Raw genomic sequence first — 19,690 nt, 5'->3', positions numbered from 1 at the left:
CAACAGAAAACGGAATGAGAGAGGAAACAGAAAATGGAAAAAAAGGGGAAACAAAAAAAAAACAAGTGAAGGGAATAAAAAAAAACGAAACAAAAGAGAATTAAAGAAAAAAAAAACGAGAAGAGGGGAGAATAGAAAACGAGAAAGGCGAGATCAATAGAAAACGAGATGAGGGGATAAAGAAAACGGGACTAAGGGTAAACCAGCGTATATTTCTCCACTTTTTTCTCTCTCCCCTCTGATCCTTGACATCCTTAAAACTACCACTTAAGAAACTTTGGCGGGGCTTAGATATTGGAGGAGGAGGAGGAGGAGGAGGAGGAGGAGGAGGAGGAGGAGGAGGAAGGTTAAAGGAAGATGAGGGAATTATCCTCACTTTGTAGTACTATGAGAGAGAGAGAGAGAGAGAGATCAAAGGAGTAATTTAGACACTCTCCTTCCCTTTCACTCTCCCTCCATCTCTCTCTCTCTCTCTCTCTCTCTCTCTCTCTCTCTCTCTCTCTCTCTCTCTCTCTCTCTCTCTCTCTCTCTCTCTCTCTCTCTCTCTCTCTCTCTCTCTCTCTCTCTCTCTCTCTCTCTCTCTCTCTCTCTCGCTTCATTTGTATCAATTTGTATGTGTGTGTGTGTGTGTGTGTGTGTGTGTGTGTGTGTGTGTGTGTGTGTGTGTGTGTGTGTGTGTGTGTGTGTGTGTGTGTGTGTGTGTGATTCAATAATATTCCCCCTTTATATCACACAAATGCTCTCTCTCTCTCTCTCTCTCTCTCTCTCTCTCTCTCTCTCTCTCTCTCTCTTTATTTATGAGTTCAATTAGGTGGCTTTAGGATCTAACTTACTTGTCTTTATTAGGGCAGGTGAAGCTCTCTCCCTCCCTGCTTACCTGTGTGTGTGTGTGTGTGTGTGTGTGTGTGTGTGTGTGTGTGTGTGTGTGTGTGTGTGTGTGTGTGTGTGTGTTATTAATGTGATGTAAAATTCCTAATCTATTTTTTTATACTTCGATTTTTTTAATATTTTTACTTTTTTTTATCTTTTTTTTCTTAATATTTCTTTCTTTCTCTGTTTCTCTCTTTTCATCATTTCTTTTTCCTTCTTTCCTTTCTTCCTTTTTTATAATCTTTTTTCTTTCTTCCTTCATTTTCTTTTTTTCTTTCTCTCTTTTATTCCTTTCTTTCCTTCTTTCTTTCCTTCCTTTTTTCTTTTTTTCCTTTCTCTTTTTTTTCTTATTTTTTTCCTACTTCCATTTTCTCTCCTTTTCCCGCCTTTTTTTCTTTCCTCCATTTTTTCTCTCCTTTTTTTCTTTCTCTCCTCCATTTCTTCCCTCCTTTTTCTCTTTCTCTCCTCCATTTTTTCCCTCCCTTCCTTCCTTTCCTCCACATTTTCTATTCATGAACTTGGCGGAGAGATAAGAGAAGCCGTGACTCGTTCTCTCTCTCTCTCTCTCTCTCTCTCTCTCTCTCTCTCTCTCTCTCTCTCTCTCTCTCTCTCTCTCTCTCTCTCTCTCTCTCTCTCTCTCTCTCTCTCTCTCTCTCTCTCTCTCTCTCTCTCTCTCTCTCTCTCATTTTTTATTGCAACACATTGATAACACGAAACTTCCTCAACACAACAACTTTCTCCCCATCTTCCTCCTCCCCAACTTTCCTCCTCCTCCTCCTCCTCCTCCTCCTCCTCCTCTTCGGCTAACAGTTTGACTAATAATACACACAAGAAAAAAATATCTTGTTGGTAAGTTTTTTCATTAGTTTCATTTGATGCTGGAGGAGGAGGAGGAGGAGGAGGAAGAGGAGGAGGAGGAGGAGGAGGAGGAAGGAATGTGTGGGGACGAAAGAAGGAAAGAAAGAATGAAGAGGAGATATGACAGCTGGCGTGTGTGTGTTCGTGTGTGTGTGTGTGTGTGTGTGTGTGTGTGTGTGTGTGTGTGTCTAAAAATACCTGTTTGTCATCTTTTTTTCCCGCTTTCTTTTTTTTCTCTTATTTTCCTCGTTTTTCCATCTTCCCTTATTTTCGTCACGTTATTATGCTCCCTCCTCCTCCTCCTCCTCCTCCTCTTCCTCCTCCTCCTTCTCCTCTCGGGTGTCAAAATGTTTTAATTAGTATGCTAATCACGACCGTCTTCTTCCACACACCTGATTTTGACCTTAAATTACGGTGTTTGTCGCGCGGGGTGTTTGTTTGTTTGTTAGCCTGTTTGTGTGTTTGTTTGTGTGTGTTTGTTTCCGTTTTGTTTTCGTGTTTTTTCTTGTTTATTTTCTTTTGTGTTTTGTTTTTTTGTGTTTGTTTTCTCTGTTTTTGTTTGTTTCCTCGTTTGCTTTGTTTGTTTGTGCGTTTTTTGTTTGTTTTCTTGTTTCTTGTTTTCTTTCTTGTTGGTTTATCGTGTTTGTTTATTTCCTTTTGTGTGTTTTTGTTTGTTTTTGTTTTCGTTGGGTAAGTTTTTTTTAATTTTCTTGCTTCTGTGTGTTTTTGTTTTTGTTTTTGTTTGTTGTTTGTTTGTTCGTTCGTATGTTTGTTATTTGTTTGTCTTTTACTTGATTTATTGATTATTTGTTTTTCTTTTTTTCTGTTTTTTTTCTCCTGTTATTTTTTGTTCGTGTGTTCGTCGATGTAGGTCAATGAGAGAGAGAGAGAGAGAGAGAGAGAGAGAGAGAGAGAGAGAGAGAGAGATAACCTGGTCCCCTTCCTTCCTTTTGTACTCCTCTCTCCTTAACCACTACCTCCTCCTCCTCCTCCTCCTCCTCTTCCTCCTCCTCTTACTCCTCCTTCTCCTCCTCCTCACCTGGGTTGGTCACTTACCTGGGCTTATGGACGTGACTTTTTCGTGTCTTTTGCTGCCCGGGATCAATACCTGAGAGTACCTGTGGGGGGGGGAGGGGGAGGGGGAGGAGGGGGAGGAGGGGACAGGTGTGAGGATCTGTAAGGAGGTAAAAGGTGGGCAAGTAGGTAAGGGGAGGAAAGGGAGGAAGGAGAGGGAAGGGAGGGAGTGAAGGGGAAGGCTATATAAAGGTTAGAAAATAGGGAGGAAGGAAAGGGAGGGGAAGGGGGGATAAAGGGGAGAAAAGGTAGATAGGAGAATAAGGGAAGATAGAGAAGAAGGAGAGAGAGAGGAGGGAAGAATAGGGGACAGGTTGAAGGATGAGGAAGGGAAGGAAAACGATGGAGGAGATATAGAGAGGAAGGGGAAGGGTGGAGAAAAAGGGGAGGGGGACGAAAGAAAGGGAGCTAGGTAAAGGGAGGAAGGAAAGAGGGGGAGGTAAAGGGAAGGAGGAGCAGGTGTAAGGATGTGGAAAGGGAAGAAAGGGAGGAAGGGAGATAGAAGGAAGAAAGAGAAAGGGAGAGGGGGAAGGGGGAGAGAGAGGGAGAGGGAGGTGCAAGGGTGTGTTAGGGAAGAAAGGGAGGCAGGGAGATAAAAGGAAGAAGGTGTGTGTGTGTGTGTGTGTGTGTGTGTGTGTGTGTGTGTGTGTGTGTGTTGATTGGTTTCCTTGTTTGTTTGTGTGTGTGTTTGTGTGTGATGAAATATTGGAGGGGGGAAGAAGGGGAGAAAGGAAGGGGAAGGGGAGAAATGGGAGAGGTGATGGGAGGAAGGTAGGGGATTTAAAGGGATGGGGAGAGGTTACATAGGAATACATAGGAATACATAGGTCATACATAGGTCAAGGAAGAGAAGGAAAAGGGAGAGAGAAAGAGAGGAAGGAGGAAAAGGTATGGAGGAAAACCAGGTAGACGCGGTATAGAAGAAAATGAAAGGAGAGGGAAAGAAAAGGGGAAAGGGAAGGAGAGAAAAGGAGTGAAAGGAGAGAGAGAAAAGAGGAGGAAAAGGCAGGAAAAGTAGATAAGAAAAAAAACAGAATGACGGGAAAAGATTAAGAGAAAGGAAAGGAATCGGAGGAGGAGGAAGAGAATGAAGGAAGAAGGGAGGAAGGGGGAGGAAAGGGAGGAAAAGAAGGTGAGAGAGAAGAAAATGAGAGAGGGGAGGGAGGGAAAAGACAGGCAGTAAAGGGAGATAGGAAGGAAGAGAATAAGGAGAGGGAGAGATAGGGAAGAGGGGAGGAAGAGGAGGAAGAGGAGGGGGAAGAGGGGAGGGAGAGAGTTTCACATTTTCACGTTTACTTTCCTCTCTCACCTCCCTCTTTCCTTCCTCTTACCTCCTCTTATCTCTCCCTCTTGTCCTCCCTCTTGTCCTTCCCTTTATAAATACTTCCTTTCCTCTCCTCTACGTTCCCTCTTCCTTTCTTCCTTCCTCTTCCTCTTTCTCCCTTTTTCTCTCCCTCCCTTTTTCCCTTACTTCCTCTTTCCTTCCTCTTTCCTCCCTCCATCTTCCTTTCTTCCTTCCTCTTTCTCTTTCTCCCTTTTTCTCTCCCTCCCTTTTTCCCTTATTTCCTCTTCCCTTCCTCTTTCCTCCCTCCATCTTCCTTTCCTCTCTTCCTTTCTCTTCTTCTCTTCCTTTCTTCCTCTTCTTCCTCTTCCTCTTCCTTTCTACGTCTTTCCTTCCTCTTCCTCTTCCTCCTTATCTTATTCTTTTGTTTTTTGTTTACTTTTTTTCATTTCTTTTATTTTCTTATTTATTTTTCTTCTTGTTTTCCTCTTTCTGTTATTCTCTTGTTTTTTCTTCTTATTTTTCTTCCTCTTGTTTTCTCCTCCTCTTGTTTTTCCTCTCTTGCTTTTACTTTAATTCCCATCTCTCTCTCTCTCTCTCTCTCTCTCTCTCTCTCTCTCTCTCTCTCTCTCTCTCTCTCTCTCTCTCTCTCTCTCTCTCTCTCTCTCTCTCTCTCTCTCTCTCTCTCTCTCTCTCTCTCTCTCTCTCTCTCTCTCTCTCTCTCTCTCTCTCTCTCTCTCCTCTCCCTCTCTCCTCCTCCTCCTCCTCCTCCTCCTCCTCCTCCTCCTCCTCCTCCTCCTCCTCCTCCTCCTCCTCTTCCTCCTCCTCCTCTTGTCCTTCGATCCACTCCATTCACATCGTTTAAGCTCTTCCCTCCTTTTCTTCCTCTTCCTCTTCCTCTTCTTCCTCTTCTCCTCCTCTTCCACTTCTTGTCTCTCTTTCTTTATTTGCTCTTTTTTCTTTTCTTCGCATGTTTTACTTACCTCGTTTATCTTCCTCTTTTTCCTTTCTTTTTTCTTTTACCTTTGTCGTGGAGTTTGTTTTTTCTTCTTCTTTTCTTTCTTCTTTTCTTCTTGTTTTTTTTTTTTGCTATATTCTTCCTTTTATTTTTTAGCTGTCCTCCACCTCTTCTTTTTCTTGTTTTCTTGTTTTCTCTTCTTTTTCTTCATTAACATAATTATCATCCATATTATCATGTTTTCCTCCTTCTCCTCTTCCTCTTCCTCTTCCTCCTCCTCCTCCTCCATCTTCCACTTCTTCCTCTATTTTCTTTTTTATCTCTTTCATGATGTTTATTTTTTTCTCTTCCTTCTTCTTCTTTTCCTTTTAATTCTCTTTCTTCATTTTTATTTCTCTTTCTCCTCCTCCCTTTCTTTATCTATTTTCATTTTTATTATTTTTCTCCATTTTCTTCACCATCACCATCATCACCACCATCATCATCAGGTTAATTGAAATACAGGTAACCATTTTTTTCCTTTTATTAACAAGTCACCACACAGCAGGTACCCACAGTCACCCCTTTACCCCTTTATTTCCCCCCTTTATTTCCCCTTTATTTCCCCCCTTTATTTCCCCTTTATTTCCCCCCTTTATTTCCCCTTTATTTTCCCCTAGACCACCTACCGTATGGCTATAGCGCTACTCAAAGATATATGCTATTTATTATGTCTTTTTGTCCCTTAAAATCTTACTTTCTTACTCTCTCGCTTACTTTTTTTCTCATTCATTCACTTTTTTTGGTATTTTTGTATTTTTTTGTTTCGTATGTTTTTCTTTCTTTCGTTCCGTGTATACCGTAAAGGGTGGGAGCGAACGATAAGATATGGGAAGACTGGCTGATTTACGGTACACACGCACGCACGCACGCACTCACTCACTCTTTTTTTTACTCTTTTTCTCTCACTAAAGGAAGTTGAGGTTTGGATGGTTGGGTTACTCTCTCTCTCTCTCTCACTCAGTCTCTCTCTCTCTCTCTCTCTCTCTCTCTCTCTCTCTCTCTCTCTCTCTCTCTCTCTCTCTCTCTCTCTCTCTCTCTCTCTCTCATTATGGAGGGTTGGAAATAGGAAATCTTCATATAACTCACTAACGGGTGGGGATGGGTAATGGGTAATGGAGGGGGGGTTTGTAATGGGAGGGAGGGAGTGGGGGGATGAATGGGGTTGTTTGTCTTGTGCTAATGGATTGGGTTTGAGTTAATGGGTTGGGGGTTAAGGGATAGTTAAAGGGGGTATGTCTTTAATGGTCTACTTAATCATTTGTTTTGGGGAGATAGTTGCCTTTAACTATCTAATGGGTAATGGGGTAGTGTTTGTTTTTAATTCGCTAATGGGTTTGGGTGGAGGCAATGTGGGGTGTTGGGCTTGCCTTTCAGTATAATGTTAATGGTTTGGGTGGGATGTTTTGAATGCACTAATGGGTTCGGGTGAGAGGAGGGGGAGGGAGGCTTGTTTATATAACTCTAATGGGTTGGGTAAAGTGGGACTCATATTTGAAAGTGATTTTAATACTAATGGGGGGGGAATTGGGATAAGTTTAAGGGGTTACTTTAATGCTAGTGGGGTGGGTTCAAGAAGGTGTATTTCTAATGGGGTGAGGAGGGGAGTGATTCAAGGAGTTATTTCGATACTAATGGGGCGGGGAGAGGGGGTCAGTGGGGGTCTTAAATATTAATAGAGTGGGAAATAGGGGAATTGAGGTAATGTGTCTTGCTAATGGGATGGTAGGAAGGGGTCTGAGGTAGGTGTCTTTCTTTGCTAATGGGAAAGGGGGTTCATTTAAATACTAATGGGGAGGGTTTTAGGGGTTAAGGGGGGCATGTAAATACTGATGGGGGGAGGGGGTTGAAGAAGGGGGTGTTTTTATGCTAAGGGGGGAGGGGGTCGAGGTAATGGGGGTTTTAATGGTCTAATGCGTTAAGGGGTTTAGAAGCGTACACAAGGAGGGTAAGGGGTCACATTACGTACACACAAAAGGGGAGAGCTTCAACGCACACGTGTACGTTGTTTTGTGTGTACGTAAATTTCAGTGTTGCCAACTAAGGGGTCGCAAGCTCGTACACATAGACGTACACGGTCATATAAAAACACGCACATGGCTTGGTGATTCGTGCGTACATGAGCTGGTTTTTACGTACACGATTCTATGGACCCGTACGGACATGAACACACAAACGCACACACACGTACACACACACTTAAATTCTTCGGTACACACACTTACACTCATACATACACACACATACACGGTTAAATGCATCGGTACACACACACACAGACCCATACATACACACACGCACACACACACGCACTCAAGCTTCGGTATAACAATAGTGATACTTGTATAAAACGATAACCATGTACACTTAGTAAACTTACATATGTACACCGCTTACAAAGATCCGTGTATGTACAGATTTTAACGCCTCTTTGTCACCCCTATCTTCTTCCTCTTCCTCTTCTTCTTCCTCTTCTTCTTGTTCTTCTTGTTCTTTTTTTTTCTTCCTCCTTTTCTTCCTTTTCTTTTTCCCATCCTAGCGACCCGCACACCTGTCCACACCTGTCCACACACCTGCCCTGATGCATCTGTCTCTGTTTGGCCGCTTCCAATTACCAGCACACCTGTTCTCTTCCTTTACCTGTCCTTGTGTTTACCTGTACCTGTGCGCTGACCACCGGTAGTCACTTTCTCTCTCTGTCTTTCTTTCTTGCTTTCTCTCATTCACTCTCTTTCTCTCTCTCTCTCTCTCTCTCTCTCTCTCTCTCTCTCTCTCTCTCTCTCTCTCTCTCTCACACACACACACACACACACACACGCACGCACTACACGGTGGTCTCGTAGTCGACGCGCACCACGTCGCCAGAATGGGCCTCTTGTCACCACGAGTCCTTGTCGGGCGGGAGGAGGAAGTCCTGCGTGGTGCTCTTGAGGCCGTGGCTGTTGTTGGCCACCGCCGCCGCCGCCTCCTCCTGCCGCTTGAGGGCGTGCAGGCGGCGGCGGTGCACCACCACGGCCGCCAGCAGCGCCAGCAGTGACACGGCCAGCACGCCGCCCGCGCCGAGGTACACCCAGGGCAGCGCCGCCAGCAGCCCGCACGCCGCCGCGCCCTCGTCCAGGCCGGAGGGGCAGTGCACGGAGCCGTCGCACCACAGGTCGGCGGGCAAGCACGCCTCGATCTGCGGGCAGCGGTGCGGACACAGGTCCACGCCCACGGGGGACAGCGGCGCCGTCTGCATGGGCCGCCACACGCCCACCCACGACACCATGACGCGCTCGCTGCCGTTGCCCACGAACTCCACCACCAGGTCCCGCGACGCCTGCTGCCGCTGCCGCTGGCTGGGCCGCCCCCGCTGCTGCCGCTCCGCCGCCGCCGCCTGCTGCTGCTGTTGGCGGTGGTAGTAGTAGTGGCTCTGGCCCAGGTGCAGGCTGCCGCCGCTGCCCGCCGCTGCGCCGCTCCACAGGTCTGCCGCCGACACTTTCTGCTGCGCCGTGTCGTTGGCGCCGCGCCAGCCGCTGCTAAACACGTGCGTGTAGTCTAGGCGCGCGTCGGGGCAGATGGAGGCCAGGGGTGCCAGGCCGCCGACGGCGTACACGTTGATGCGCGTCGCCGCGCCGCAGTTGTCTTCGGAGGCGGCGTGGCCGCGCACGCGCAGGAACAGGAAGGAGCCATCGGCGGCGGTGACGAGGCGCGGCAGGGCGGCGCAGAGGTCGCGGCGCGCGGCGGCGCCCACGGTGAAGTTGCCGTGGCGGCCCGCGAGGCGGCGCGCGCTGCGCCGGCACTCCGGCGCGGCGGGCAGCAGCGAGTACTCGCCTTCCAGGAAGAAGTCGTTGTAGTCCGCGGCGGGCGTCATGACGGGCACGCTGAAGGTGAGCCGCACCTGCCGCGTGTACGACGTCAGCGTGAAGGGCCGCTCGTGTGAGACGTTGCACAGGCAGGCGCGCACCAGCGGCACACCCTCCCACGGCTCCTCGCTCAGCCAGATGGCCGGCTGGTCCCCCGCGCCCTCGTGCGAGCACTCGTAGCGGTGCGAGGCCTGGCGGTACCGCGTGCCGCAGCCTGAGCCCATCCTGGCCCGCAGGATGCGAAGCCCCACGCGCTGTCGCGGCCCAGCGCGGAACGTGTACACGCAGCGCAGCTTGCGCGCACCGCCGCGGCCGAAGAGGAACACGTCCCGCGGCGAGGCGAAGAGCCGATCTGGCTGTACCGTGAAGGTGCGGTCGCAGGGGCCGCCGCCGGGGGTGGGCGTCCCCCACTGCCGCTTGTCCACGAACTCGTAGCGCGCCAGGAACTCCACGTGTGCCGGCGCCGTGCCCGCCGCGTACCGCAGGGACAGCGTGAGCGCCGGCGAGGCGGACACGTAGCTCTCGCCCGGCAGGCACGGCGCGGCGTGCGGCCCCGGCGCGTGCACGCCCGAGCACACGCGCGGTAGGTGGTCGGGGCGGCAGAAGGTGCCGATCACCGTGGCGGCGGGCGGCGCCTCCTCCGCTATGCTGATGTTGAGCGTCGCGTTATCGGCGTCGTCCAGGGCGAGGGCGGTGCCGGGGGCGGGGGCGGGCGCGGGGTCCACGATAGCGTCCCCGTCGGTGATGGTGAGGGTGTTGGAGCAGTGGGCGGGCGTGGGCATCTCCGGGTGGTGGACGTGGCGGTAGTGGAGGAAGTAGAGCCACACCACCTCGGTGCTGCCGGCCAGCAGGCGCCACCAGCAGGTGGTGTTGGCCAGCAGGGAGTGCACGGGGGACTGCACGTACCCGCTGCGCTGGCCGCGGCTGCTCACTGTGTAGTTGCAGGCGGCGCCCTCGCGGATGTACGCCGTGCTCTCCCTGTCCACGAACTCCACCTCGACGTCCAGCTCGAAGCCGAAGGTGCGGCGGCGCGGCGAGTCCTGGAAGGGGAAGTCGAAGGGCGAGGCGTGGAAGACGAGCAGCAGGTGGGGCCCGCTGGAGGTGATGCCGCTGAGGATCGCGCCGCCCTTGCACAGCGTGGCCAGCACGGCGGCGCGCGTGCTGTTCCCGTCGTAGGCCACCAGGTAGTCGTGCAGCACGTGGCACGCCGAGCCCACCTGCAGCTTCCTCTCGCGGGACAGGTGCGGCGCGTTGCGGTCCTTGATGTAGATGAGGTGCGGGTTGCGCTGCCGCACGCGGATCAGCGCCACCTTGCCGTCGGGCACGCGGGTCTGGCTGAGGCGGTAGTGGCAGGTCAGGTTGCGCGGGTACATGCCCGGGAAGTTCGGGGACTGTACCTTGCAGTTCTTCTTGTCGCAGTTCTCGAAGACCTTGTCGCAGAAGGTGTTGGGCACGTCCTCGCCGCGGTAGGTGGGGCTGTAGGGCGCACCGTAGCGCAGCACCGCGCGTTCCTTCCTCAGGAACCTGTAGGACACGCCCAGCATGACGTCCTCCTGCGGAGAATAGGCCGCGGGGTTAGCGCTGGGGGCGTCGTCGGTGAGGTTGAAGACGCGCAGCATCACCGTGATGGCCGAGGTCTCGGAGTAGAACACGTTGTGGCCCCACGCCGTGCCGCACCAGTAGCCGCTGTTCAGGGGGCGGCTCAGCTCCTCGATCTGCATGTAGCCGTCGGGGCAGCCCGCCGAGGTGTGCGACACGAACCTGGAGGGTGAGGGGGGCGTCAAGACCAGCACACACACACACACACACACAGGCACACACACACCACACACACACACACACACACACACACCACACACACACACACGCAAGAGTCAGGCAGGGAAGGTCAACACAATGCAGGTGAAGCGGTCTGGTGTGCGGGCGATGGGTGAACATGCAGGCGCGAGGGGAGCGAGCAGGTGTCCCGGTAAACCCTTCTTGAGTTAGGTGATGGGTTAAGGGGTCCAGTCACGTAAAAAGGGGAAAGTATCTACCTGGGTAAAGAGGGGAAGATTACGGGTGTCAGGTAAAGAGAGGGGAGAGAGAGGGGTGAGAGGCAAACAGGAGGAAAGGTAATATTGAGAGGAAGTGGAAGAGAGTAAGGGTTCGTGTGTATTAAGAGGGAAGAAGAAGAAATCACAAGAGGGAGGAAACAGAGGAGGAGGAGAGAGAAAGGGAAGGAGGTAAATAGAGAAGGTAATATTGAAAGGAAGTGGAGAGAGAAAGAGAGAGAGAGGGTTCGTGATTAAAGGACATAAGGAAAACAGAGAGGGAAAAGAAAAGAGAAATAAGGTAAAAAATAAATAGAAGAAAATAATACGAACCAAAATAGAACGGAAAGGATAACATAGTGAAAGCTCGTGTATATGAAGAGGGAAGAAGAGATAACCGAATAGAGGGGAAACGAAGCTAATAATTAAAGGACAAAAGGAAAAGAGAGAGAGGGAGAAGAAAAACGAAAATAAGGTAAAATATGAATAGAAAAGAATGATGGAAACAGAAATGGAAGGAAAAAAAGAAGAGTGAGTGGTCGTTTGTATAAAGAAGGAAGATAAATAAAAAAAAGAGATGAAAAAGAAGTAAAATAGAAAGAAAGGGAGAAGAAAAAGGAAATAAAATAAAGAGGAAAAAATAAAATAGGAAAATAAATAAAATAAAGGAGAACAAGAAATAAAAAAAGAGGAGAAAGGAAGCTAATAATTAAAGGACAAAAGGAAAAGAGAGAGAGGGAAAGGAAAACGGAAATAAGGTCAAAGATGAATAGAAAAGAATAATGAAAACAGAACTGGAGGGAAAAGAGAAAAATGGGGAAAAGAAAAAGGTGGAAAGGAGGAAAGGTGACATCAGAGAAGGAGAGAAAGAGAAGCAGGTAAATAGAAAAGGTGATAGAAAGGAAAAGAGAAAGAGGGGAAAGTTGGTTATGTGAAAAGGGAAAGTGAAGAGGAAACAAAATGAAAGAGAAAGTATATTTCATTAAGGAACTACAAAAAAATAAAAAAATTAAGTATGTAGCTCTTTCTTATCTTCAAAATATAGAAGTCTAGTATTTATAGGAGATGCAAATTGTCCTTTTTCTGCGTATCCAAAGTTTATATCGATTTCATTTTAAGTACAAACAAAAAAAATTATACGTATCTTCAAAATATAAAAGTCTAGTATTTATAGGAAATGCAAAGTGTTTTTCATAGATATTCAAAGTCTGTATCGATTTCATTCAACTCTCCACATTTTCCCGGCAGTATTTCACCACAGATTAAAACATATAGATAAACCTTTTCCTGCAGCCCTCCTAAAAACAGTCTTGTATTTATAGAAGACTCAAGATGCTTTTCCCAGATATTTATAATTGATGTTCTCATTTTATACTACATTAAGAAACTACAAAAGAAAAAATATCGTACGTAGCTGAGAGGTAAATAACTCAGTAACTGTTTTCTCCCCTCCTTAAAATAAGTCTTGTATTTATAGACGACTCAAGATGTTTTTCTTAGATATATAGAATTGGTGTTGACTTCATTTTATACTACATAAGAAACTACAAAAGGAAAACAATATCGGAGGTAGCTCTTTCTTATCTTCAAAATATAGAAGTCTAGTATTTTTAGTAGATGCAAAACGTTTTTTTTCTACGTATCCAAAGTCTGTATCGATTTCATTTTGAGTAACTTCAAAAAAAGAAAGAAAATATACGTATCTTAAAAATATAAAAGTCTAGTATTTATAGTAAGATGCAAAGTGTTTTTCCTAGTTATCCAAAGTCTGTATCGATTTCATTCAATACCCAACATTTTCCCGGCAGTATTTCACCACAGATTAAAATATATAGATAAACCTTTTCCTGCAGCCCCCCTAAAAACAGTCTTGTATTTATAGAAGACTCAAGATGCTTTTCCTAGATATTAGAATTGATGCTGACCACATTTTATACTACATTAAGGAACTACAAAAAAAAAGCATATATATACCCTAGTCCGTAGCTCTTTCTTATCTTCAAAATATAGAAGTCTAGTATTTATAGTAAATGCAGTGTTTTTTTTTTTATCTAGGTATCAAAGTCTGTATCGATTTCATCTTCGGTAACTGCAAAAAAATTATAGTACGTATCCTAAAAATATAAAAGTCTAGTATTTATCAAAGATGCAAAGTGTTATATTTTTCTAGGTATCCAAAGACTGTATCGATTTCATTCAACACTCCACATTTTCCCGCATAGAGAAAGTCACAAATGGAGTTGGTACCGTTGGAATAGTGCAATTGATGACTTTACCGAAAAGTCAATGATTGATCTCTTTATGACAGACAACAAGAAAGTATTTAAAAACGTCAAATGCATACCATCGGTGTCGCTCGATTCAGATCATCGCTTAGTTTTGTCGACCCTTCATATTAGAAAACCAAAATCAATGAAAAAAATAGTCAGAGAAAGAATAAAAGTAGAAAATTTGAAAGAACCAGAAAAAGCCAGAACATACAAGGCCAAGCTTTCTGAGGTTAGTGCACATGAGCAAGAAATAAGAGACACTGAACAGGAATGGACAAAAATGAAAGAGAATATTACACAAATAGCAAAAGAAGTATCGGAAACTAAGAAAATGAGTAAGGAAAGTAAAAGAAAGAAATAACGTAAAAATGAAAGAAACGTTAAAAAGAATATGAGTAGTGAAGAAAGAGATAAGAAAATCGAGTAAATAAGGAAGAAGAAGAAGAGAGAAAGGGATGATTGAACAGAGACAGGAAAGGAAATGAGTGTAGGAGGAAATAAAGGAAGATCGGTCACGTAAGAAATAAATTAGAGAAAAAGAAAAAACAAAAGAAAAGGTAACTAAAAGGGGAAACGTGAAAAATATAGTTCAAAATGTGTGAAAAAATGAAAAATGGAAATATATATATGTTTAAAAAAAGATCATTCATTTGTAAGAAATTAAGTGAAAAGAAAACAAAAGCAAAAGGTAATTAAAAGATGAGAAAAATGTGAAAAATATAGTCGCAAAAGTGTGAAAAAACAAAAAAAAAAGGAAATGTAAAGCTATCGAAAAAAAAAAGATCTGTCACGTGTAAGAAATAAATTGAAAAGGAAAGAAAAACGAAAGGATTAACGAAACAGGTGAGAAAAGAAGATGGAAAATAAAGTCCCCAATGTGTGAAAAAATGAAAATCGAAATATATTGGTATCTAGAAAAGCAAGTATAGCCAAGTGAAAGAAAGAAAATGAAAATGAAAGTAAAAGAAACGTAACGTAAAAATGAAAGGAAGGTTAACGAGAACATGAGTCGTGAAGAATGAGATAAGACAAAATACGAGTAAATAACGAAGAAGAAGAAAATAAATTAAAGAGAAGAAAAGGAAGAAGGGCAACTAAACGGTAAGGGAAAAATATACTCCCAAAAGTGTGAAAATAATAATAATAAAAAAAATAGAGGAAACATCAAAACAAGCGAGTCATGTATAAGAAATAAATTGAAGAGAAAAGAAAACGAAAGGTAAGTTAAAGGTGAGGGAAAAGTGCGAAATATAGCCCCAGGTGTACGGTAGCAATAGACAGGTGCGCCGCAGAGGGCCGGAGGTGAAAGACCCAGGTAAAGGAACAGAAAGGAAAGGCAATACACACGTCCCTTTCCTTTCTCTCTCTCTCTCTCTCTCTCTCTCTCTCTCTCTCTCTCTCTCTCTCTCTCTCTCTCTCTCTCTCTCTCTCTCTCTCTCTCTCTCTCTCTCTCTCTCAATATCACCTTTTGTTCTTCCTGTTTACCTGTCTCGTTTTTTTTCCTTCTCTTTACTTTCTCTTTCTTCTTACTTTTCCTTTCTCGTTACTCTCCCTTTCTTTTTCCTTTCTTTCCCTTACATTATCGTTGTTACCTGAACGCACTAATTCTCTTTCTGTTACTCTCTCTAACTGGCTACACTCTTATAATATCAGAAACATAGAAATACATAACAAACAAAAAGTAAAAGAAAAGACGTAAAAATATATAAGAACATAAGAGGACATACGACATTAGAAAAGAAGAAAAAAAAGAGAAAAGACATGTAGTGATGCTCCCAGGTGTTACATGCAACTGGGTGTGTTGAAGATAAGTGAAAGTGCAGGTGAATTCGAATAAAGGGAAAGTAAAAGGAGGGTTAAATGTCACCAGGTGTTGATATGTTAATTAGGGCGTGCTAACGACAGGAAGGAAGTGCAGGTGAGCCGGAATTTAAAAAAAAAAATATATACCCAGGTGTTGATAATATTTAGTTCCTATGCGTGGAAAGTACGAATAAGAAGAATAAAAGTCAGATGAAGCCAAATAAAAGGAAAGGAATAGAAGTAAAAATAAATGTGTCGGTTATAGGTTGTACGCGTGCTAACCTCTCACTCTCTCTCTCCCGCTCCAAGTGCAGTTATACCAAAAAAAAAAATAAATAAATAAATAAAAAACAAGGAGAGTACAAATGAATCCAAAACCAGGACAAAAAAGTAAAATATAAATGTCCTCACGTTGTATACATTCACTCCCTCCCTCAAAAAAATAAAAATAAAATAAAATAAAAATAAATAAATAAATGCAGATATATCCAAATATGGACTTAAAGTGAAGATACACGCAAGCACTACCCCCCCCCCCCCCCTCCTGCTGTCAAACTAAACGTCCCTAAGTAATATATAAACAAAGAAACAAACAAAAAAAAAGTGCAGATATACCAAAATAAGAACGACTGAGAAGTCAAAACATAAGTAGATATACATCGAAAAGAATAACCAACAAAAAAAGTTAAAATAAACATCCTCAGTAATACTCTTAAAAACAAGCAGGCAAAAAACGCGTTCAGATATACAAAACAAGTAAGAAAAAAAAGGACAAAATATGCGTCCCCCAGGTGTCCTCAGGTGTCCCCGGGTGCACTCAAGTGACGCACACGTACCTGCCGAGGGTGAACTTTTCAATGCTGAGCTGCACCAGGTCGCCGTAAGTGTCCCCCGAGGCGATGAAAGTGAGCTGGCAGAAGTGCGGCAGCGTTCCCCGTCGCGGCCGTGGGATGTGCAGCCGATAGGTAGCGCCCACTCGCCCGTAGTAGGTCCTGTTGCACGCTGGGGGGAGAGGGAGGAGGGTGAGAGAGGGGGAGAGGGGGTTGAAGAGTGACGGAAAGGGGTGAGAGAGGGGAGAGGGGGGAGGGATAAGGGTGAGAGAGGGGAGAAGGGGTTGAAGAGTGACGGAAAGGGGTGAGAGAGGGGAGATGGGGGGAGGGAGAAGGGTGAGAGAAGGGTAGAAGGGGGTTGAAGAGTGACGGAAAGGGGTGAGAGAGGGGAGAGGGGGGGAGGGAGAAGGGTGAGAGAGGGGGAGAAGGGGGTTAAAGAGTGACGGAAAGGGGTGAGAGAGGGGAGAGGGGGCGTGAGAGATGGCGGAGGATGAGGGGGATGAGAGAGGGGTAAGGGGTGCAAGAGATGGGGAGAGGGCAGAGGAAAGAGAGGGAGAGGGCAAGAAGTGAAAGGGGGATAGGGGCAAGAGATCAAAGGGGTATAGGAGAGAGAGGGAAAGGGTAGGAGAAAGGAAAAGGGGAGTAAGGAAAGGTTAAAGGGTAGAGGGAAGAGTGGAGGAGAGAGGGAAGGGTAAAGAAGAGGGGAAAGGGTAAAGGAGAGAGTAAGGGGAGGGTATAGAAGAAGAAATGATAAAGGAGGAGAAAGAAAAAAAATCATTGAGAAAGTCTACGGAGAAAGCAACACGCATTTCGCTTACTCAGTTACAACGTTTGCAAGTTAGGATTTTTAGTTTTGATTGTATAACTTCCAGAGAGAGAGAGAGAGAGAGACAACATAATAAATCCTAAAGCAAGCAGGTGTGTGTGTGTGTGTGTGTGTGTGTGTGTGTGTGTGTGTGTGTGTGTGTGTGTGTGTGTGTGTGTGTGTTCCTATAGCAACACCATGGGAAGATTGGATATCCCCGGGGCACCGAAAGGAGGAAGAAGAGGAAGAGGAGGAGGAAGAGGAGGAATAGGAGGAGGAGGAAGAGGAGGAGGAGGAGGAGGAGGAGGTGATAAAGAAAGATGATGAAGAGGAGGAAGGTGAATGGGATGAGGAGGATGACGACGGGGATTAAGAGGAGCATAAAGAGGAAGAGGTGATTCAGGAGGAGGAGGAGAAGAAGAGGAGGAGGAGGAGGAGGAGGAGGAGGAGGAGGAGGAGGAGGAGGAGGAGGAGGAGGAGGAGGAGGAGGAGGAGGAGGAAACAGTGAGGTAAACAAGAGGAGAGAAGCAATAATCTCTCTCTCTCTCTCTCTCTCTCTCTCTCTCTCTCTCTCTCTCTCTCTCTCTCTCTCTCTCTCTCTCTCTCTCTCTCTCTCTCAATAAAAAACGAAATAGCAGAAACAGATCAAAATGACACACACACAAAAAAAAAACACAAAGAAGCGAAGAACCACAAAAAAGATGATAAAAAAAGAGAAGAAAGGAAAGAAAGACAGAGAAAGAAAGAGAGAGGTAAACAAGATAATTGGATGTGTCGTGAAGAAAGAGAGATAAGAAAAAATGAGCAAATAAGGAGGAAGAAAGAAAGGGATGATTGAACAGAGACGGGAGAGGTAATGAGAGGAGGGAGAGTGTCAGGAATAGAACAAGAACACAAGAAATAAATGAATAGAAACTCGAAAGGAAAAGAATGGAGGCAGAAAGTATATGAAAAAACAACAACAAGAGGGAAATGAATAAAAAAAACAGGAAAAGAAATGAAAGGAGAAAGTAAAGGATGAATAAGAGAAGAAAGAGATAAATGAACAAAAACAGAGAAGCAGATAACTCGCAACAACAACAGCAACAACAACAACAACAATACCAATAACGACTACCATCATAACTACGTCCAAAACTACAATTAACCTACTACTACTTCTACTACTACTACTACTGCTACTACTAACTCCACTTTCACCACCACTACCATCACTACTACTACTACTACTACTACTACTACTACTACTACTTTAAAAACTACAAAGAAAAGAAAGATAAAAACGTATAGGCATAAACTAAAAGACCACAACATGACCACAACTACAGGCACAAGAACAAGAACAAAAATAACAAGAGGAATAACAAGAATAACAAAAATAACAACCACCACCACAATCATCGCCGCCGCCCCACTCACGCGAGCAGCCGGAGGGCTCGTCGCTGTTGTCCTCGCAGTCTCGCCGGCCGTCGCAGTACCGGTCGAGACTAATGCACTGCTTGCTGCGGCACGGGAACTCCGCCATGGTGCACGCCGCATGGCCCTCCCGCACGCCCAGCACGGCGCACACCACGCCCACCGCCCACACGCGTGCCGCCCCGCTCCACATGGCCTCCTGCGGAAGTGAGCAAAGTGTTATTAGGAAAGTTAAGGGAGACTGGAAAAGATGAAAATTGTGATATAAGTAAAAATGTGGTTTTGGGAAGCAGGAAAGATAATGTAAGGTCCGAGTGGTCTAAGACTACCCACATGCTGTCCTGAAGACCACCTGCCAACCTGGACTCCAACGAAACACCCTAAAGAGGTTCAAAGATGAGCTCCGGGAAACAGCATGACCCAACCAAGATAGCTCCTCTATAAAAAAAGCACTTGCTTGCGCCATTACGGGCTGGGACTGACTAGCAGGCTCAAACAACAATGCCTACCACCGCCATAGACCGAATATAAAAAACAACAACAACAAAAGAAAAGGACTTAATTTATTGGAGAATAACAAGAGGTGGTGGAAATTTGAGGAAAAGTGTAAAAAGTATCGCTGTGTGATTTGGAAAAGCGAAGGAACACTGGAAAAGATGGATATAAAATGACTAACTGTGAATTTGGAGGCAAAGCAAACTGGAAAAAAATGTTAAAATGAATATAACTTGCCAACGTGTATTTGGAAAGTAAGGAACCTCTGGAAAATGGGAAAAGTAGACCAATGTTAATTAGGAAAAGTGAGATATGGGTTGAAATTGGGAGAAAGGTATATAAGTAAAGTGAAGTGAAGGGAAGCGGAGGGGAGGGTAGGAGGGAAGGGTAGGAGGGAAGTAGAGGGTAGGAGGGAAGGGTAGGAGGGAAGTAGAGGGTAGGAGGGAGGGGTAGGAGGGAAGTAGAGGGTAGGAGGGAAGGGTGGGAGGGACGTAGAGGGTAGGAGGGAAGTAGAGGGTAGGAGGGAAGGGTGGGAGGGAAGTAGAGGGTAGGAGGGAAGGGTGGGAGGGAAGTAGAGGGTAGGAGGGGAGGGTGGGAGGGAAGTAGAGGGTAGGAGGGAAGGGTGGGAGGAAGGAAGAAATTGAGTGAGTGACATATGATGATTGGGGATGAAGGTAGCGTGAAGGGTAGAGGTGAGGTGCCTTAATTACAGGTATAAACCACTCTCACTCTCGCTCCCTCTCGCTCTCGTCAGGTATGAAAGTAAACACGGAAACTCATTTTATACATATTAATTCTCTCTCTCAAATTCTAACTGCTAATTTACCCTCTATCTCTTACCTACCTACCTACTTACCTATGTCATTGCCTTAGCCTGCCTCTCTCTCCCTCCCTTCCTTCTTTCTTTAACTAACGGGCTTTTTTTTCATATTTGTTTCATTATTTTTATGCTCTTGAACTAACTCCTTTGCTTAAAAAAAACAACAACCCTACTTCCCTTCCTCTTGTATCTTCTTCCCTTCCTTCCTTCCTTATTACCTCTTCTTCCCTCCCTTCTTCTTTCTTTACCTATCTTCCTCTTCCTACTTTCTTCCCTCTTCTATCTGCTCCCC

At 45.5% G+C, this 19,690-nt stretch overlaps 1 protein-coding gene across 1 annotated transcript in view; it reads right to left on the bottom strand.

Moving 5' to 3' along the window:
- Positions 1–6,025: 6,025 nt before the first annotated feature.
- The window catches only part of LOC126981857 (uncharacterized), an 85,828-nt gene continuing 72,163 nt past the window's right edge, over positions 6,026–19,690 (bottom strand). The window contains exons 2-4 of the mRNA XM_050833450.1: positions 18,087–18,282; positions 15,869–16,034; positions 6,026–10,687 (exon numbers count right to left, since the gene is read on the bottom strand). Coding sequence (XP_050689407.1) covers positions 7,960–10,687; positions 15,869–16,034; positions 18,087–18,276 — 3,084 coding nt within the window. The 5' untranslated portion in view covers positions 18,277–18,282 and the 3' untranslated portion in view covers positions 6,026–7,959. The remainder of the gene's footprint in view (positions 10,688–15,868; positions 16,035–18,086; positions 18,283–19,690) is intronic.

Source organism: Eriocheir sinensis, chromosome 49 (genome assembly GCF_024679095.1).
Source record: "Eriocheir sinensis breed Jianghai 21 chromosome 49, ASM2467909v1, whole genome shotgun sequence".
Lineage (NCBI taxonomy): Eukaryota > Metazoa > Arthropoda > Malacostraca > Decapoda > Varunidae > Eriocheir > Eriocheir sinensis.
The sequence above is the reverse complement of the archived record's forward strand: the minus strand, read 5'-3'. Positions and strand labels throughout refer to the sequence as shown.